General features: G+C 40.3%; 2 protein-coding genes across 2 annotated transcripts in view; one reads left to right on the plus strand and one right to left on the minus strand.

The window, feature by feature from the left end:
- Window positions 1–1,212, plus strand: part of stx8 (syntaxin 8) — a 57,812-nt gene extending 56,600 nt beyond the window's left edge. The window contains exon 8 of the mRNA XM_054780516.1: window positions 809–1,212. Within this exon, the coding sequence (XP_054636491.1) occupies window positions 809–873 (65 nt within the window). The 3' untranslated portion in view covers window positions 874–1,212. The remainder of the gene's footprint in view (window positions 1–808) is intronic.
- A 107-nt stretch (window positions 1,213–1,319) lies between these two features.
- ntn1a (netrin 1a) overlaps window positions 1,320–22,445 on the minus strand; it is a 115,739-nt gene continuing 94,613 nt past the window's right edge. Inside the window, exons 6-7 of the mRNA XM_054780515.1 lie at window positions 11,265–11,339; window positions 1,320–6,294 (exon numbers count right to left, since the gene is read on the minus strand). Coding sequence (XP_054636490.1) covers window positions 5,966–6,294; window positions 11,265–11,339 — 404 coding nt within the window. The 3' untranslated portion in view covers window positions 1,320–5,965. The remainder of the gene's footprint in view (window positions 6,295–11,264; window positions 11,340–22,445) is intronic.

Raw genomic sequence — 22,445 nt, forward strand, 5'->3', positions numbered from 1 at the left:
TGGGTGCGTGTGGGAGGGGGAAATCAAAACTCTGGTCATAACCGGAAGCATGAGGGTAAGTACTGGTAATTAATTCCGTCCCATTTGTATGGAAATATCATGACATGACTTGAAATCTATGTGTTGTTTTTATTTAATGTGTTCATGTGTTTTTTATTGATTATCGTAACATTTAAGGTGTCTGATAGTAAACCTAAGATTGCTTCTATGTTGATTGAAGAAGCTTGTTTCAGTTTGTTCTGCATTGTTGTTTTTCACCCCAATATTTGAAGTATCAGTCCATCACTGTATCATGCTATTAAAGTTCAAATGCGTCCGAGTGTAAACAGTACAGCACCACAGAGGGATGTGGTGTATTTGCTTTCATGGATGGCGAAGGAAATGAAAAAATATTGCCTTTTTAGAGGCTGAAATCAGAGGTTATTTACATATTTAAATAAAAAATAGTTTAATCGAATACCAAATAGTTGTAAATTGTATAATGTATTAATCATAGATTCATTCATCAGTTAATTGTAAAGCTCTAAAAATTATTATTCTGATTAGAACAAATGAAGGCTTCCCTCCTAATAAACACACAAATAGATGCCTCGTTCTCTCTGCAGTTGAATACATACACATCCCTGGACACCGTATGAGAAAATTGTAAGGCACTACAGCCGCTACATTGTTGTGTTGAGAGAGTTGTGCATCTAAGCAGTTACAATACAGCTCTCTCTCCATGAGAGGCCACCATTGTGCACATTTACTATTCCAGCTTTTATTCTGGCCTTCTGATCTAATTTTCTCTTCTGTTGCCCTCCCTCAGGGATGCTGGTGGTGATCGTGCTGCTTCTTGTTGCCATCATCGTGGTCGCTGTGTGGCCTGTGTAGCGTAGGAGTGAACCTGTGCTGGACACTGAAGACACAGATTAAGACATCCTCTACTCCAGTTTTATTTGATTATAAATGCTTTGTCATTCAACTTATGTAATTAAATCATACTGAGGTTAAAATTGGTCGATAGTGATCGGCAAGCAACAAGCTTTGCGTTTTTCACACTTGTATTTGTATTACTGTAACAACTGCAATGTTGCTGTATGTTTAATGCGTTCAGTTTATGGAGCAGCTTCCTTCTTAAACAAATATTTCCTTGTATTACTAACACGAATGTCTTCCTTCTCTGTAAATCAATCACAATGGTAATTTTGAATAAATTGCATTTACACGTAATAGGGCTGATATGTTTGAAATGAGGGGTACGTTACATTTAGGAGGGGAAGCTCCAGTGCCATATTTTTCATGACTTTTCATTGAATTTTTACATGAAAAAAATCAGTAATTAAACAACAATTTTTCAGTGTAACAAGAGTTTATTTGAAAATCTGCCTTTAGCTCTACCAAGTTGGTATGTTCAGTAGTTATAGTTTCCTTCTTTAATTAATGGCAACACGCTAAACAATGACAAGCAATTAAGAAAAAAAGAGCTGAGAAAGAAATCCACAATGTTTTGTGTCATTAAATATATTCATATATATATATATAATAACGGTAATATATTAGTACACATTGTAAAACAATATTGCAAAAAGGCTTTGCAAAAGTGACAACTAAACAACATTTACAATTCATAGTATGAACACAAAGCAACACGTTTGAGAGGAAGCTCTCCAAACCTTTGCTCAGGACATGGTTCTTAAATTTACAGCACGAGGCCACACAGAAGTATGATATTATTAAGTTACATTGTGCCAAACACAAAAACACTGATATGTGAAAGAAACGTACATTTACAATGTATGTTCCCAGTTTATTGTTTCTGCTGAAGCAGCAGTCAGTAAATAGCGGAGTAATGACTTCATCACTGCAACGGAATCAAACCCTAAATGTACAACATAGCTGAATCCATTATTGAATCTGCAGGATTTATAATTTGACATAAGATGGGAGGAATTTCAGTCCATTGCGAAATGTCTCCAAAATTTTGAACAATTTATGAAATTGCTGGGCTTCTGAGAACACTTTTTCCACATCACTGTTTAATAAAAAACAGAATGTGACTTATTTATGACCAATAATACATAACAAGGCTTTTGTAATTGCTGATTCCAACATAAAATGCACACAAATACATGTACAATGAGCTTGGAGTCAAGGAGCCACGCAGTTCTGCACGGGAATGAATATGACTGGCTGATTGAGACACACTTGTAAAGCCATGGTGTGATTTTATAGCAACTACAAAATGCTGAGCTTGTTTTACTTTCATATTGGTACGAGCTGCCCATTCCACCTGTGGCACACTCCGCAAATATGGCTGCAATGAAAACACGTTTGTCATGAAAACTATCTGTACTCAACAATAATATAAACGCAGCGCTTTTGTTTTTGCGTCCATTTTTAATGAGCTGAACTCAAAGATCTAAAACTGTTTCAAAAGGCCTAGCTCAAGTTAAACTACACATTTTGGAGTGGTCTTTTATTGTGGACAGCCTAAGGCACACCTGTGCTAGCATCTTGATACTGTATGTCACACCTGTGAAGTGGATGAATTATGAATTCTCACTAACACAGATTTAGACAGATTCGTCAACAATATTTGAGAGAAATAGGCCTTTTGTATACAGTAATCCCTCGTTTATCGCGGTTAATTGGTTCCAGATCCGACCATGATAAGTGAATTTTTACAAAGCAGGATTCCTTAGTTATAAGTTGAATGTTTTTGTAGTTAAAGCAAAGAAAACCAGTTTCCGACCTTGTAAATACGGGGTTTAACATTGTTAGAGCCCGCTAGACATGAGATAGCACCCCTATAGTCACTTTTACACTCGTATTACCCAATTTAGTACACATAATGTAAGAGTAAATAAACCATTATTTAATTTGATATCTTATTTAAAGACACAAATAAGCATATACAAATATGCCTGTGTGTGTTGCTATAAATGAGTGGAGGGTGGACAGGAAGTGACGTCGTGGGTTCAGAGTTGAGTGGTTTTTATTAGGGATTATTGTGCCTGGGTGCCTGCCGCACAGTGGCCCAGTGGTTAGCATGTTGGCCACACAGTCAGGGGATCTGTAAGATCTGGGTTCGAATCTCCACAGGACATCTCTGTGTAGAGTTTGCATGTTCTCCTTGTGCATGCATGGTTGTCCTCCGGGTACCATGGCTTCCTCCCACATTCCAAAAACATGCATGTTAGGTTAATTGGTGACTCAAAATCGAATGTGAGTGTGAGTGGTTGTTCGTCTATATGTGCCCTGCGATTGGCTGGCGACCAGTCCAGGGTGTACCCCGCCTCTCGCCCGCCCACTGAATCAATCCCACTAACATACTGTACCTTTGTAGAGGACACAAACACGGACAGTCCCATTACCATGGCTGAGGTATCCGGGGTAGTCAAAACGCTCCCCAGAGGCAAAGCTCTGGGGATGGACGAGTTTTTACCTGAATTCCTCAAGGCTCTGGATGTCGAGGAACTGTTATGACTGACATGTATTTTAACATTGCATGGAAGCTAGGGACAGTGCCGATGGATTGGCAGATCGGAGTTATGGTCACCATTTTCAAGAAGGGTGACCGGAGGGTGTGTTCCAACTATAGGGGGATCACACTCCTCAGCCTCCCTGGGAAAGTCTATTCCAGGGTGCTGGAGAGAAGGTTACAACTGTTAGTCGAACCTCAGATACAGGAGGTGCAATGTGGTGTTCGTCCCGGTCGCGGAACACTGGACCAGCTCTACACCCTTGCAAGGGTACTGGAGGGTACTTGGGAGTTTGCCCAACCGGTCTTCATGTGCTTTGTGGAATTGGAAAGACATTCGACCGTGTCCTTCGCGGTGTCCTGTGGGGGTGCTCTAGGAGAACGGGATTGGTGGGGCGCTACTACGTGCCACTCGGTACTTGTACAACCAGAGCAGGAACCTGGTTTACATTGCCAGCAGTAAGTCGAGCCTGTTTCTGGTGAACGTTGGCCTCCATCAAGGCTGCCCTTTGTCACCGATTGTGTTTATAATTTTCATGGACAGAAATTCTAAAATTCTAAATTCTTGTCTCTGCTATTTGCAAGCGATGTGATCCTGATGGCCTCATTGGGCTGTGACCTTCAGTGTTTAAGCTAAAGGTTCTGGTGTGGGACTCAGCCCCTCCAAATCCGAGGCCATGGTTGTTAGTCGAAAAAGGGTGGATTACACAATATGGGTTGGGAACGAGGGCCTGCCCCAGGTGGAGGAGTTCAAATATCTCGGGGTCTTGTTCACAAGTGAGGGAAGGTTGGAGTGTGAGGTCAACAGGCGGATCGGTGCAGCGTCTGCAGTAATGCGCTCGCTGTACCGGATCGTCATGGTGAAGAGAGAGCTGAGCCGGAAGGCAAAGCTCTCAATTTACTAGTCGACCTATGTTCCCACCCTCACCTATGGTCATAAGCTTGGGTTGTGACCAAATAAACGAGATCGCGGATACAAGCAGCTGAAATGAGTTTTCTCTGTAGAGTGGCTGGACTCACCCTAAGAGACAGGGTGAGGAGCTCAGTCATCCGGGAGGGGCTCAGAGTAGAGCCTCTGCTCCTTCACATCGAGGGGAGCCAGTTGAGGTGGCTCCGGCGTCTAGTTCGGATGCCTCCCAGATGCCTCCCTGGTGAGGCGCATGCCCAGCCAGGAGAAGGCCCCAGGGCAGACCTACGACACGCTGGAGGGATTATGTCTCACAGCTGCTCCGGGAACACCTTGGTGTCCTCCTAGTGGAACTGGAAGAGGTGGCCGGGGACCGGGAAGTCTGGGCTTCCCTACTGAGACTGCTGCCTCCGTGCCCCGGATAAAAAAGGATGGATGGATGATGGAGTGAGGCCGCAAAATTCAAAGCACAAAGTAGAGTGAAGTTTTAGATCTTTGAGTTCAGCCCATGAAAAATGTTATATTTTTGTTGAGTGTATTTTGGCATGATTTGAATGCAAACAGTACATATTATTTTAACATTATTTCATTAAAAAAACATTTTTTCTACTAATCCAAGTATATGTTTTTAATTTTCTAGTAATTAAACCGCATTGCTTAATGTAGAAAATCCTGTTAAATTCTTCTTGCGTAATTATGTAGTAACCTCAGTGACATGATGTAGATTTCTTATTTTATTCTTAATGCAAATTGTGATCTAATTTCTTCAACTCCTACCTACAAAGTTCTTCAGTCAATTGGAAATACAGGCTAGTGATTTTCTTTTGTCTTACGTGTACATGCAGTACATTTCTGATAGAGTTTATTATTTGCTGGTGTAAAGCAAATCACACATTCTGTATTATCTATGGGATGTAATACTGGAGAAGCATCTTTATAGCCAAGTCATCCATTTTCGAAACAGCCTACTAAGCTCTTATAAAGAACACGTGCAGTATTGTTCAGTATCAGTGGGTTAATAATTTTAACCCCTCAGGTAGTGTTTTTAGTGTTGGGAACACAAATGTTCATCTGAAGTCCTCTTTGCTTTGATTTGTTTCACCACATCGTAATATTTTTAAATTCTGAAAAATACTGCTTCCGAAAGTGTGATCATATAAAACAAGCTAGGTTGTTGGTCAAGAATCCAAAACATATCAAAAACTTTAGTGGTAATTGAGTGGCTTTAGCTTTCATTTTTGCACCAACAAATAAAATGAAAACATAAACTATAATAATGGTTTTAAACTTAGCGTAAAACAAACATGTAACCTTACATATACTGGTGCAAATTCGGCAAATCCACAAGCGAGACGGATGTCAAAGTAAAAGAAAAGGTGGACCCAAACCTGCAAGGTGAGCTCCTTCAACAAAAGTTCACTAGAGAAGAATTCCTAAATAATTCTCTTCATGCTACTCAAAAAACCCCAAAAAACAAGCAGCGACGTTAACAGTCCCTTCTGTGTGTAGTCTTCTGTCTGTCTCTGTTTCATTCTTTTGAAATGCTCCGCTCAGCTTTCCACTGGAATCCCTCCCCCCACTGCGTCTTTTTCCATCTATGGCTTCTTGCACTTGCCTTTCTTCTCGCGCTGTTGGAACTTCCTGAGCCTGCGTGCCCACGTGTCCCTCCACTGGATAACCAAGCTGCCTTTGTCCGCCACCACGCCACCCTGACCGGGGGAGTCCTCGTCGTTACCCAGCAGAAGGTATTTCTTGCCGGGCTTGATCTTGGGACACTTGCAGGCCACGTCTTTGGCGCGGACCCACAGGAACTGGTCCCCGCGGCGGATGCGGCTCTCGCCTTGCTTGTAAACGGAGATGATGTTGACGGTGAACTTCCACCACTCACCGGCCCTGTCCGCCTTCAGGAAGTGCACCTGGACAGCTGAAAATATGGGGGAATCAATGAAAAAAAGTGAATCATATATCTTAGCTGCTCGACTGTTGTTTTGTGTGGCGACTGCATCTCTCTTAGTCGCTGGTCTGTGTGAGTGACAGGAAAGAAAAGCTCCGACACCCTTGGGGAGAAGTTGTTTGACTCAACCTTTTGATTTCTATCATCTCTAGAGCCTGACTATAAGACAACTTGTCTTTTTCAGACTTTTCTAGGGAATAAATAATGTCTTAGACAGTGAAATCTGTTTTCAAATGCCGCAGTTTTTGTATGGTTCGGTTTTCAGACTGCTGCTGCTTGAGTCCTGACTAGAACCAGGAAATACAACCATAACAGTCCAGTGCTCAGGTCTCTGCAGTGGCTTCTGTCGCTCAGACAATTGCTTTGAAGCAGCTCTGCTTGTGTCCAAGTCTTTTCATGGTCTAGCACCAAAGTACATTTCTGACATGTTGGAATCTTATGAGCCACCTCGAGGTGTGAGAAGCTCCTGGGGTGGTCTCCTGCAGGTGCCCAGAGTCAGGCCAAAGGCTTTCAGAACCTCAACTTTGACAATGTTCAAATCCAGGCTGAAAACACTTCTATTTAGATGTACTTCTGACAACTGAAACTACTTTATCCACACTTTTCACTTTTAATTAATTTTTTCTTTTATGTTTTACGGAATGATCTTTCCAGCCACACGGTGGCCGAGTGGTCAGTATGTTGGCCACACATTCAGGAGATTGGGAAGACCTGGGTTTGAATCTCCGCTTGGGCATCTCTGTGTGAAGTTTGCATCTTCTCCCCATGCCTGAATGGGTTTTCTCCAGGTACTCCCGTTTCCTCCCACATTCCAAAAACATGCATGTTAAATGTCCATAGGTATGAATGTGAGTGTGAATGGTTGTTTGTCTATATGTGCCCTGTGATTGGCTGGCGGCGTGATTGGCATACCCCCGCAACCCTAATGAGGATAAGTAGCATAGAAAAAGGATGGATGGATGGATGGATGATCTTTCCCTCCTCCTCTGTAAAGCACTTTGAATTACCTTCTGTATGAATTCGGCAGTTTTCAGATGATTTGTTTTTCGACAAAAAGTTCTACCAAATTTAGCCTTGGTTTTCGTACAGTGTCTCAGTCTCAGTCGGGCTTCAACATGTTTGCTTGTGACATCACTTCACTAGACAAAACTTTGCGACTTATTTCAGCTCCATTTTATTTGTATTGTGCAAGGTAGCAGTTATCATTAATGACAATAGTAAGATTACAGGAGATCACATATCTACTATACTTTTGGATTATTTCGATTGTTTTATTTATTTGATTGCTTCTGTTGATTTCAGGGATGTACTGATAGTATCGGCCGGACAATTTTTTTGTTTGTTTTTTTGCCGATTATGATATCAGTGCGCAAGTGATGATGTGTTCCACACGTCCCAACAAGCTTGCTAGTTCATTATGTCCACTGCCTGGAATTGCCGGTATTTTCAAGTTTCTCCTTCAAATTGTAAATATACAAGTGACTAGGGGCGTAAGGCATCTTCCTTTAATACTTTAATACTTCTAGTAATATCACACCTCAGGAAGAATCGCTCAGTCACACATACAGTAGCTCATGTACATGCAGTGAATGAATAAGCGACCAGAGCCAGTTTATAATTTCACTGTTTGTATTACATTAATCCCTCGTTTTTCACAATTAATCGGTTCCACACCCGAAGTAGGATTCCTTATTCATAAATCAAATATTTTCATAGAGCATTGTTTCAATTATTTAATTGACTTCTTATTTTTGAATGAATTATGACTATCCTGTCTCACTTGTTGATAGTAGGAGAACATGTTGCTTTAATTGACAGATCGGACATGATTTTTTTTTTTTATTTAAAATTGTTTTTTAAGTAAATATGACACTTTTTCTATAACTGGTATTCCATATTGCAGTCTTATGCTGTCTTATTTTGCACAAACTGTGTTTATTTGTGAAATGCATCCAGGAGCATAATGCGTGTGTGACCTGACATTAGCTTGAGGGAAGAGCTGCTGCATATATCCGTATCGCTAATGAAGTGCTGGACCATATCTGTATATTGGATATATTATTTAGAAGCCAATATCGAGCATCTCTAGTTTATTTCGTTTTTGCAAAATGGTGGATATTATTGAAAAGTGACAAGAAAAAGGATTACATTGATGTCATCCATGAGCAACCATAACAAGCATTTTTTAGGCATTTTTTTAAATGAAGATTTTAAAAACAACACTTCCAAAATCCTGACAAAATGACTGATTCATGCCGTCATGGACCTTGCTTTGTGCATTCAAACAGAAAAGGGCCTTCCCCAAGTGGCCGTCATCTTGGGACTTGGGGTGGACGCCTTGTTCCATACAGTTTTTAATGAACTGCGGAAAGAACTGGTTTGAGGTCCGCTTTGACATGCATTACATTCATTACAAACAGAGCAGGGCCATCTGTAATATGATTGGGGGGAACTTGGAGAGATTTCACATAATGGATGATGAAAAAGATGGCGTTCCTTCAAACGAATCACGTCCTATCCTTTATCAATATGTATGATATTGAACTGATTTACATTAGCTTCCATTATGGTTCCCCTTACACATGTGTAGCAAGGTCATTTAATTCATCTTTAGTAGACATTGAATGCAGTAAGGCATCATGGGAAGTGATAGGAGTCAACCTTGTGTCCCAGCCGGGTTGTGCATATGGTAAACATTTACCAAAGCCAGCCATTGCTACCACCAGTAGTTTTACGCCCCCTAGAGGCCATTCTGCTGACAAAGTGCATAATCTGGTGATGACCTTGAATGCTATTTTCAACAACAATTACTGCACTATGCAGGTTATCTTTGCAACAAATTGTCCCAAACCCCTTGTGAAGCCGGCCTGCTCCCCCCTTGTCATTTCTTTCTATACGTCACCCTCAGAGTCTTGTATCATTTTGTGACGCAGCATGCGGCCCAGCTCTCCTGCTGATCTTTTCAAAACAAAGCTCTGACTCTTTTTTTCTCTCGGACATCTTATCCTGTGGTGTGCTGAATAGTAAGCTGAGATCTTATCCTGGTTTGTTCTGGATCTTGTGTACGCTGATGAGTATGACGAGAAAGCCTTTTTTTGCGCACAAAGATAACACGAGGCCCCCCGTGGCGTGGTGGAGGCTGCGCAAGACAAAAAGCATGTTTTTACTACCTCATTTAAGGACCAGGGGATGTTTATTTACTTAACTGCAGAGAGTGCTGGACGTCCATAAGGGTACTGGCCATTCATTAGTGGGAGGGTTTCATATGTACAAATATAAATAATGATACGTACTGGAAACATATATTATAATATAATATACAATTTCAGAAATATATCCGCACTCGATGAGTCTTCGCTGGTGGGTTGACTCTGGGTTAAGGTGGTCAAAAATTCCATTAAATTTGTTCCAAAAGGTCAGACGAAAACGGAAACGTACGAAACCTGAGGTAATTTTTTCATAGGAAATAATGTAAATCCAATTAATCTGTTCCAGACACCCAAAAATATTAACCAAAAATACATTTTATTGAGAATAATTATAGTTTTACATGCGGTGCATGAAAATCAAGGCAAAATTTGGCTGAAAATTGTGGGCGGACGAAAACCAAGGTATGACAGTACAGTCAATGTTTAACTTGTTTTTTTTTTCATATAAAAACAGTTTTATTTGATTTTATATATACTTTCTCAGAGGGAAAAAAACAGCCGTCTAGTTGAGGTACAGTGTTTATTTATGCTAGTAGATGATGCACTGGTATTGACGCACATCATCACATCTATACATAAAGTGGTCAGGGCCTACTACTACTAGCACTACTTTGTACAACTTTTAAGATGTGGCTGTATGACACTGAGCTATGTTTACATCAATAGTAAATGTGACTGTAAAAGGAAACGCATTTCAGCCCTTGTGTGCATGCATACTCACTGGTGCAAAAGTGGAGCTTCCATTTGCACGGGTGCCACTGCGTCATCCCTCACTACCAGCAGATTTGGCACATTTCGTGCACATCCCAAGCTGGAAGGTTGCTCTTAGGGCTGATTTAGGAGACAGACATGCGGGTGCTCTGTGCTGTGATGATTGATGGTGTTTGGAGCTCCACTGCAGTGATTCTTTATTCTTGTATGCTGACATATTGGTGAAATTAATCACAATTGTAGCCATATGGCGGAAACAAATATAGATTGGAGTGATAAGGCTACTGTCACGGCATGAGAAGCAAGGTGGGCCGTCGCTGGGGACAGAGGTGTCTGTAAGATGACCCTCTGACACCCCAAATCCCTGCGGAACAAAGCGTCGCCGGCCCATACCCATCATGATGCAGAGGTATTCTGCAGGATGCTCGGTTGAGCAGTTCCGGAACCTGACTTCAATCACAGAGGAGAGCGAGGGAAAGGAAAAGGGGAGAGGTCATACATCTTATCCACACCTTGAATGGTGTGGCAGGCGGACGCTCGTAGGAATGTGGCGGGAAGCGTAGCAGCTTGTGGGGGAAGTGCGCCTCCTTAATGAGGATCGCTTATGGAGCAAAGCCGGTGTCTGTCACACTGAGTCGGCTTTATCCACATGGCGCTCAAATGCCTCCTCTGAGTCAGCCCTACCCTACATCCATACACATACACGCTTGTGTTTTATCGTCTTCTGTTTTTACGCTTCTCTCTTCCTCCCAGCAGACTTCATATGTTTAATCTTTAAATTCTCGGTGAAATGTCTCTCCTGTTAACTGCAACATGTGGAACTGAGATGTATGGGATGGAAAATGTCTTGGGTCTAGGATTTACTGCATAAAGGGATAAAGCATATGCATGCCCGTGGAATGATTTGGACCCTCATTGTGTCACTCTTCATGCAGTACAACTGTTATGTTTAAACACAGCTACTCAATTTCTTGTTGATTTTCCCTAAAAGATGTTAATATGTGAACGTATTACACTCACCGTAATCCTTTTTGCAATACTTTTTCATGTTGATTTTCAGTTTGCCTTTTGATGCTTTGCAGTAAGAGTCACAGTCTGCAAGCAGAAGACAAGGAAGATACAGTTAGAGAAGATGGCAGGGAATTAGCGATTCTGTATGTTAGCTAAACAAAAATTTGCAAAAAACATGGAGGACAACAATACTGACCAGCAGTGAGGGTACTGTTTTAAATACTTGCTTAATATATGTTACTTAATATATGTTACAAGAAACACACTTATGGCACTTTTGTAGCGATCGCATTCAAAATCTGGCACAATGTTAGCATCCAAAATATGGATGTCAATTATTGTCGCAAAAATCTAAAATGGTTCAAAATTAAATGAAACATTCAAAGTTTGTTTATAAAAAATCAAACACTTTTGACACATCTTTTTAAATTGTGATGTCATAGTAAGCCTTTTACACCCCACTCTCCCAAACTCCCCTTTGTGGGCCTCTGAGTCGACCTGATGGCACCATCAGCAAGTTTGCAGGCTTACAAATTACCCGCCCATACCCACTTATTCCCTGTCAAACCCTGGGAATCATTCAGCTCAATGCGGACCACCCTCTACCCACTTCATCCGCTCCCCGCCCCCTCCAAATCTCACCTCGCTTGTCACCTCAGCCCCGACCCCCTGAAAAAACTTCACCCTGGGATCAAGGCCCCACCGAGAACCGTGTCAAACGTTTGCATTCATTGCAACGTGGACATCGGGAAACTGAGCATTGGGGGGCGGGCAGCAATTCCAGGGAGTGGAGGCTGGGGGGTATAAAAGGGGTCATTGCCACACAAAGGGAGGTCAGGAAGGGAAAATTAGCCATCCATGAAGCGGAGTTAGAGCAGAGGACACTTTTTGGGGGAGTGCGTCCGCTCTGAACAAATAAATACCTCACGCAGCCAGCCATTAATATTGCTGCGATGTCTTGTGAGAAAGCCTTCAAACCGCTCGTAAAGAATTTGTGTGATGAAAAATCTGAGTTATATTTTTGCACAGATTCAAACACTGGCACACTAATGATGACCCGCCAGGGTGGAAAGATTGTGGTCTGTAGATAAACGCAAAGGCAAGGACACTTTAAAACAAATTTGTATGTACTGTAAGTGTAATCTTCAGTCTCAAAGCCTCAAAGGGGGTTATGAAATAACCAAACACTATTAACAGTACACACAAAGCCGCTACAAATGTAAAATACCTGGAATAAATGTGAGCGGTTGACTTCATTCTGTTCAATGGAGAGTTTATATGGGACTGTGGGGATCGGTATTGGTTTTGCTGCCAATGTGATGACATCGTGCTCCACACAGTAACAAGTTTGCTGGCTCAGTATGGAATGCCTTCAGATTGTAAATATGCAATTTGCAAAGACTGTAAAGTGCTGCCAGGGGGGAATAAGGTGTCTTCCTTGAATACTTCTAATCTAATATCACACCTCAGGAAAAAGCACTCATGCAGCAAAATAAGAAGCGACCGGAGCAGTGCTGAATGATCCCAGTTGATCATTTCACTGATTGTAGTAGTCCAGCGTATCAGATTTTGCACTTTACTTTGTTCTTGTATGGATGTTTTTGCCACATAGAAATTGTACTGTTGCCAGCATTTTTTAATTGGATTCTTTCTGGTGAATTTATTAAGGTTTTCTCCTATTTTAAGGAGAACGTGTGAGTTTAGCTGACTATAGGTCATGATTTCTTAAATGACTTTTGTTGAGACATATTTAAAATAATAAGGCACTTTTTCCATAGCTTCTATTGCATGTATTTGTGAAATGCATCCAGTGGCATCACAGTAAAAGAAGCATAATGTGTTCATTACATGAGATTAGTTTGAGGAAAACTAATTAGTTTGTGGCCAATATCGGTATCGGCAATGGCATGCTGAACAATAACAGATGAGCCAATCTCGAGCATCTCTAAAAATGATGTACAGCCATTCCTCGCTACATTGCAGTTTGAATTTCCCAGTTTCACTCTATCATATATTAATTACTTAATCATGCTGTTTCATGGTTGAATACGGTCTTATTATTAATAGTTATTCATTTAAAAATATGCATATTAAAAAGCATTTACATATTTTTTGCACAAATTAAGCGTTTTCAGGCATAAAAATGGCTAAAAAAAATTACAATACACATACAAGGAATTAAGAAGACGCAACCAAATTGTGAATGTAGTATTTTACATTGGTCAATAGGTGTCAGTAGTTGTTCGGTTTGACAATAATGACAATGATAATTATTATAAGAAGAAGAAGAAAATGAAGAATTTTTCTGTGACACACACTAGCTTTTTAAGTCTATTTTTAGTTTTATTCATGTCTTATTTTCTCTGATTATACACTACTGATCAAAATCTTAAGAGTAGTTGAAAAATTGCAAGAATTTACATTTTGCCCTGTTTGCTGTTCTAAGGTAAGGTTCTAAGTAGAGCTTCAAGTGCAAAAAGAAGAAATGTAAGTGAGTCAAAAAATGTTGATCATCTGATGATGCCTATTTCAGTTTAATGGTTGTTGGCAATAAATTGCTTACTCAAATTTTTTTTGTCCCACTCCCATTTCTTCTTTGTTTGCATTTTGAAGCTCTACTTAGAACCTCCTTAAGATCAAACAGTGCAAAATATAAATTCTTGCAATTTTTCACCTGCTCTTAAAATTTGGATCAAGAATGTATCTGCTATATTGTATAATGGGAGTGTCAAGGGTGCCCTGCGACTGGCTGGCGACCAGTCCAGGGTGTACCCTGCCTCTTGCACAAAGCCAGCTGGGATAGGCTCCAGGACACCCCTGCGACCCTAATGAGGATGAGCGGCATAGAAAATCGATGGATGGAGAAGTGTAAAGATGACTATATATAACATTAAAAATCATATTTAGAAGTTCATCAACAGGTTTTCTATGCCATAACTAAGAAAATATTGATTTTTCGAGACAATGCACTTATCACGGCCGGGTCTAGAACCAATCAACAGAAGGATTACTGCAACATCACTACTCCAAACTATTTAAAAACATGGAATTATAAAAACAAAGATGCGTAAAGTCGCTTTCATTTCCTGTGCTGGATGGTTGAGTGGTGCATATTGACACTTCCTCTAGCCACATTTTTACTCCAATGTGCACCAAAATGTACCAGATTCTTGCTGTGCACCTGTGCCAACTACCCACGACGTTTTATGTAAATCAGTGGTGTAGTTTTTGGGTTATCTAACATACTAATACACACACCAAACAACAGGAGTGAAAAAATAGGTTTTGCCATGCAAGAGGTACCAATAAATCCCTTGTTCCACTTTGCTGCATGGTTGTACGTTGGTCATCTGCCAGCCACTTCCAGCCTGCTCCTCAAACCAAGTCATTGGATTTATTTTTCAAATTGGATGCAGGGTTACGACTCGGTTTGCGGCTAGTATGGCACGAGGGAAAGAGGAAAAGGCGGAGGTGATGGACTGATAGCTCTCACGGGAGGCGAATGCTTCCAGTGGTGGCTGCTGGAGTGAAGCTTGAATATGAACAAACTTCATTGTTGGGAGCAGATCTTTGCTCCATGCCTTCACCCGCCTTTTATGCTCTATTTGAATGAGGTTGCCAGGGGAACAGTAGAACAAGAAAAAATGCACCCCCCTCTTTTCCACCTTAAAAAAGAGGGAAGAAGGCGGGAGGACGGACACCGGGGAGATGAAGCTGACAAAAAAGAAGCAAGAAGTTTGTCGAAGAATGGCGATACATAAAGTCTCACTAGCAATGATGGTGTTAACATATTAAATGGAGTCTATATGAGCTGGCCCTTATTACCATTTAAATGATTAGAAGCTGGAGCCATGGAAAGGAAGCTTTGTTTTCCCATAGCCCCCCTTGAAAACCATCATGATACTTCCCTTTGATAGCCCTTCGTTCCCCATTAGTGTACCCCTGAGACGTAGCGCTAGCTGGGCCCCGCTGTGAGGAACCCCAAGATCCCCATTTAGGGCCAGGCAGTCCCCTACCGGGAGGACAAATGTCCCCTTTGTGTGCACATTACAGACAGGGGAAGTGGGAGCAGTCCTGCAGCACTGAGCTAAAATGTGCTTTGGGTGTTGTGAGTAGATGTAGTTACTACAGTGCTTTGTTTCCAGTCTTTCACAGCAGTAGGGAAGTGCGTAACTGAGAGCTAGACCTTTGCCCTGACCATAAAAGTGCTGTATAACCCTTTAAAGCTTAATCGTTTTCAGTGGGGACATTTCTCGCTAAAGCTGCTCCGACACAGGAAACGGCACCACATAGTTCACAGATACCAACAGAAGTAATACCGTTTTTGTGCTTGTTTCTTAGATAGCAGCCTACTTACTGGTTCATGGAGGATGGCATAATTCATTACTGTAATTGATTTATTGATTTTTTGTTATTTTGTAAAAAGATATGAGGATGATCCAATTTCTCTTGTTATATTATGTATTTTTCCCCATTTTTTCTGTTTTTACAGTGTGAAGCGGGCTAAGAAAAACATCAGCCACTGTGCAAACCATGAAATGCATATATTTTTAAAATATGTACAAAAATGTATTTTGTCTGTACATCAAAGAAGACATAAATGTTGGCAAATTAGATGATAAATTTGAGACCAATCACCGAGGCCTAAATTGCCATAATTCTATCTACCCGACATCTGGCCAAATAAATGACATATTAAAAAAACTAGTAGATGACAATACAGTATATGAACATGTACACACATTGAGTGACATCACGACCAATCAGAGGTGTGGCTGTATTGACTGACGTCGATTTCATCCAACAGTGCATCAACAGTCACGAAAAAGCACAGCCAGTATAACAGTGTACGAAGGCGACACAAACAGAAACCCAAGAGGCAGGAAGGAGTAATGTGTGCCGACTGAGGTTAAATGCATTCTAACTCATTTAATAGATTGCAACCTGGATAATATTGCCCATATTTTATTAGTAATACCTTACATTACTGCATTGCTACTGTAAATGCTGCCTAACAAATACATATTAACTTTGGTTGGTATTTACTGTGTAGTTTAAAGTACGGTACGTTTGACTTGACACCTGTAAGTGGGGCCTTAATAGAACTTTACTTGCTTATTTAGTGAGGAGGTGGGATCCAATGACAAACAAGTTGTTGTGGACACATATTAATAGATGGTGAATGTGACTCCAAAAAGAAATGGGCATTGGGGGTATGAATGAAGGAGGTGTGACCAACAGCTCAGGAGGAGGCCTTTCTCCCCTAACGAGACTGATCGGGAAACAAAGTGTGGCAAATAAAGCGTGTAATTAGATTAGGGATCCCAGTGTGCTGCCCTGTTCTGGGCTCCTCTGCTTCGCACTGGGCAGGCCTGTTTACACTGCATTTGGATTGGATCCAGATTACACAGGGGAGGAAAATAGCTAGGGGGAAGATAGCAAGCCCACTTCCAAGTCACTGTATTTTAGATTTTTACCACTCATTGAAAAAAACACAAAGTGACATTGCAGATAGAAAACATTTTGACAATTTTCTAATAATTTCAAAAAACAATAAGCTGCAAATCCTTATTTTTACATACAGTATTTATCTTTTTAGCATGCAGAATAAGGAAATTGTATTGAATTTGTTATATTTTTTCAGGTCAACAATGATAACCTACATTTACAGAATTTTGTGGGATTTTTTTGATAGTCGTAGTTAATAATAGTTTTTAATAATTAGAAAAACATAGAATGGAAAAAAAATGCGATGACTGCTAATATACTGCAAAATAATATACTATAAAATATAATATGAAATACTACTACAACCATCAATATGCTCCACATTCCCATTTTTATATGCAGTATCTTGTAGAATAAGGCAATTGTATTATTTTATCATGCGCTATTATTTCTCATTTCTGAAAAAAATATGATGCAAGTATTGGACATGTTGATTATTATGTATCATTTATCATGTTTTTTTGACAGTTCCTGAGGTTTTATGTTTTTAGAATTGCACGGCGGCCCTGATGAATACTCTCACGGCCGGCCACAGGCCATAGGTTCCCCACCCCTGCCCTGTCCTCATCCACATAATCCAAGGAAGGGAACCCAAAGGATAGCGATCCATCCCAGTTTTGGATGGGCTTCACACACATTAAGTGTGAACGTGACCACCCCTAAAAGCATCATCATCTTCTCCCGCATCGCCTCTTCATCATCATCATTACTTTCACATCCTGTGCATCCTGACGGGCCCAGGCGGCCTTCACAGGTCACCAGCGGTTAATCTCCTCCACATTTGGGTTGCCGCGCAGACATCTCTGTCACGATCCGTGGGAGTGGCGACTTACACCATCTGTGACCTGGCAGCACAATGTGTGTTTTGTCTGGGCCGCACCATCGGAGGTATTCTCCATGCATTCCAGCCCTCCCTGCGGTCGACAGCAGAAGGGGGAGGGGCTCCCGCTGCAGGAGACAAATTAATATCCACTTCATTTTGCCAAAATATGCCCTGAGCACCCTCTACCCCTCCATCCAGCTGAGGTGCATGGAGGCACCTGCCAAACAGCTGTCAGCCCATCCCTCGCCGGGCTTAAACGTGCACATGCATGCACACACGTTTGCTGCTAAAATATTTTCCACATTCCTCATTTTCATTTCTCCATCAACACCCTCATGCAGACGCTCTTTTTTCCATTCGTATGTACAGTCTCCGATATATTCATCGTCAATATCAAAGATCATATCACACTTTTATTTGGAGCGTTTTATTTTGCATTTCGAACTGAACTTGAGTGGGCTAAAAATGGAATCAAAAGGTTTTATTCTCATCTGACTACGTTTCCAGTTTCTTGTTAGAGACTCTTATTTTGTATTGTCCATTTCCCGTTAGGCATCGTGGGCGGCACCTTTACTTTGTGTTTGAGGGTGCTGGGACTGCACCTGGTACTGATTGATAATCTGTGTACTATTTAGTTCAGCTGATGTTTGTGTGTTTGTATTTGCATGCCTTAGCCTTCATGAGCCTTTTAGACTAAAGCCTTTTCCTGGATTCATGCTTTATGTGTCCCCTCTAAGCATTATTCCAGGTTCCTGTAATAATTATTTGTTTTGTTGGCCGCGTTTACGTTTCCCCACCTTCCATGTTGAGTTTGCACTAGCCATTGTCGTGCAGCCTAGCAATCCTTATTTGTTAGTTATTTTGTTAATTTGTATTTTTGTAAGTCGTGCCGCTCCGTGTGAGCTCCTCCTTTGTTAATAACAGACTATACATCTCACAGACCGCACTTAGTTCATACAGCTCAAGTCCTTCAATTCCAACCTCTCCACTGTCACTGCAGATGTGCCTCAGGGCTCTGTCCTGGGGCCCCTTCCTTTCGTCATTTACCTTCTTCCCCTTGGCAATATCTTCCGCAGGTTCAATATTCAGTTCCACTGCCTTGCTGATGACAGCCCAGCTCTACCAAACTCCATACTCCCTCCTCCCTCACATCCTGTCTGTCTGAAATCAAATCCTGGTTCACCAGAAACGTCCTCAAACTCAACAGTGACAAAACCGAATTCCTTTTAATTGGAACCAAATCATTAATTTCCAAAATCAACAGTTTCACCCTCACCAACGACAGCTCCTCCGTCTTCCCCTCCCCTCAGGTAAAAGAAGTGAACTGTCATTCAAATCCCACATCAGCAATATCACACGTTCTGCTTACTTTCACCACCGCAACATTAATTGTCTCCGCCCTTTCCTCACTGTTCATACTGCCTCCATCCTTATCCACAGCCTGGTCACTTCTCGCGCTTCTCGCATCGACTACTGCAACTCACAACACAACAGTACAAACTCCTCTTACACACCTTCAAGGCCATACACAACCTCAGCCCTCCGTACTTGACTGACCTCATCCCCATTGCCACTCCAGCTCGCTCCCTCAGATCCTCCTCCTCCTCCTCTATTCACCTCACTGTGCCCTCTGCCCGCCTCAGCACCATGCCGAGCAGCGCTTTCCAGACTGTGGAACTCATTACCATCCGACATCCAAAATATATACAGTACTATCACTCGCCATCTTCATGTCAAGACTCAAAACTCATCTGTTCAAAATTGCTTGGTTATTTTGTTTTTATCCTTTGTTGTATTATTTGTATCTTGTCTTTTTAGAAAGGCACATCCAAATTACATGTGTTATTATGATTATTATTATTATTATTGATTAATTTTTGTATTATTATTATTATTATTGATTACTACCGCTTCCATGTCTCCACATCACGGGGCAGCACTACATCATGACAATAAGTCTATAACGTATAATAACATTTATCTTTTCAGTTGAAAAAAATACAACTATTTTTGTTTGTGTTTTCTCATAATGTTCCTTTTTTTTGTTTTTTCTTGTAATATTCCGACTTTTTTCACGTGACAAAATCTTCCTCATGAGATTACAACTTTATTGTCTCCAAACAGACTTCATATTTTGTCGGATTATACCAATTAATTCTGGTAATGTTACAACCTTATTCTCACAAGATTATGTATTTTCATGTGACAATACAATCTTATGAGATGTCAACTTTTTTCCTCAAACTTACGACTTTACATTTGTCTGATTACCTTTTAATTGTGGTTTTTTTTACTGTAATATTACTTTTTTTTTTCTTTTCTCATTCTAAAGGTATTCTCAAAGGACGACTATTTATCAGACAAATTTAACTATTTATGTCCGTTTACCACACATATGACAACTTTTTTTGGTGGCATTCCAACCGTATTCCCTTGAGATCACAACTTTGTTGAAAAAAATACTATCATATTTTTGACTCTGACTTTTTGCTGTTTGATGTGACATGACTAGTATTTGGTAGAAAAATCGGATTTGATTTTATTCTGATTGTGACTTCTTCCTTGAAATATTACTTTTTCATTGTTTCATTTCCACAACCCTATTCTCATATGTTTACAACTTTTTTATTCTTTGAAAAATGTGACCTTTTTTGTTACATTACAGCTTTAGAAGCTAACTTTGCAGAAAAAAACACTGCTACATTTTTATTTTTTTTCTTGTCATAAAACAAATGTTGATTATGAACATTCCTAAGGTATTCTCGGAAGATTATAATTGAGAAAAAAAATGTGAAATGTGAAAATGTGACTATTTTTATATGTTAATGATTAATACCATTTTTTTCTCTCAACATTTCAACCTTATTCCCATCCCATCGCAACTTTGTTTTTGAAAAACTACAACTTCCTTTTCATTATTGAATATGGCTTTTTACTTATAACTTTTTTCTCAGAAATATGTGACGTTTTGTTTCTGTATGACTCATTTTGCAACCTTATTCTCATAAAATGTCTCAAAAAATACTGTATTTCTGTCGCATTATGTACTTTTTTCTTATATGACTGTTTATTCATAACCATCCAAAAGTATTCTCATTAGATGACTGAGAAAAAAATATCAGAAAATGTGACTTTGTTTTCATCTTTTTTTGTTGAACACAGCTTTTTCGTAGAAAAAACTTTGTTTTATTATGATTATGACTTTTTCATGGACTGTCAAAAAATCAAATTTTATTTTCACCTGATTGGGACTTCTTTCATGAAACGTCGTTCCTTTTTAATGGCGCTAAGATGACAACTATTGGTCGAACAAACAACTATTTTTGTCTGATGTATTTTGTTTCTCATAATGTTACGGCTGTTTATTCATAAAGTTACAAAGATATTCTCATAAGATTTTCTTTGCAAAGAAAAAAAAGATATTCCTGTTTCATCATGACTTTTATCTTGAAATATTTTTTTCTGGTAACACTACATTCTAACTTTATTCTCATAAGATTATGACTTTTCTCTGAAAAACATTACTTTATAGTCTTAATTAGAATTTATTTAAAAAAAATTCTCATACCGACATTTTTCTTGTTAATTTTTCTGAATTTGTACAACTTACCGTTGTGAGTAGTAGAATTTTTACTCTAATAATCATGTTTAACGATGCAGCTATGACGACCTTGGTGGAAATTTTTTGCTCGTTACTCCGATAAAATCCCCACATCTGTTTACGATGACACATCTAATAAGATCATAGCTGCTCAAAAACTAGCACAACTACGTTTGTGGAACCTTTCAGGAGGTCTCCAAGTGTAAATATGCAAGTTGGTCCAGCAGCCTTGGCATGTCATGGCGTCCGACAAGTCCGCTTTGCCATCTGCTCAAATTCAAACAGACTCTCTCAAACACAGAGGAGGGAAATCCCAGAATTCTCTGGCGTGATTTGATTATCTTTAACTACATGGTCCAACATCATTAGAAAGTCTCCTTTAGGTTGTGCTTACGTGAGTTGATGAATTTTTGCTTTAAAAGATGTAGATGACTGGTCATCACCACAGTTTAGTTACAGCAGGATCTGTATGAAGCAAAATGTTGTAATTTCCTATTTTTGTTGCTACGTTGGTTATTTATTGTCAGCGTTACACCACGTCGTTCCTCGCTGAGTTGAAGAGAAATTCCAAAACTGCATCGTGACAAGGGGGCCCAGGGAATTCTTGCTCTGCACCACACACGCTGTCACGTCAAGACAAAGCGTGAAACAGACGGAGACGATGGAGATGGAAGGGAGTGAAAAACAGAAAATGGTAAAGAAAAGAGGTGGAGGAGGATTGAGGGAGGTGGTGGAGTGTTAGGCAGTGACTGTGCTGTCAATCAAAGCTGTCCGGGGGGAATGTTTGGGATGCTCAGAGGACCCAGCAACAGCTGCAGGAAACGCTTATAAACTTCCCTCGGGCGTAGATGACAATGCTGCATGCCACATGACTCAAGGTTTTCCAAAATCCACTTCTTCAATCAGTAGCGTTTCTATTTATGCACCCTGTTACCTCCACCAGGGATGTTTTGTCACCTTTTGTTTGCAGGATTCTGCAAAAAAAACTACTGTAACTCCTGTAATTGCAAAGACGCGAGGAAGAATCCATTAACTCTTTGTATACTTTTGCCACCTTAACATTGTGCATTTTTCACAATTCTCAACAAGTTTTTGGTGTATATGTAAATGTTTAGTGGATATAAATGATGATGAAGAACGATTTTATTGTTTGAACTCAGCTGCAACGAGGACTGTTACCAAATCTGACAGGGAAGAGGTATATCAGGCAATGTGCATCTAATAATAACAATAAAATAACATCGAAGCATACAATGGT

This window comes from Dunckerocampus dactyliophorus, chromosome 6, assembly GCF_027744805.1.
Source record: "Dunckerocampus dactyliophorus isolate RoL2022-P2 chromosome 6, RoL_Ddac_1.1, whole genome shotgun sequence".
NCBI classification, from domain to species: Eukaryota; Metazoa; Chordata; class Actinopteri; order Syngnathiformes; family Syngnathidae; genus Dunckerocampus; species Dunckerocampus dactyliophorus.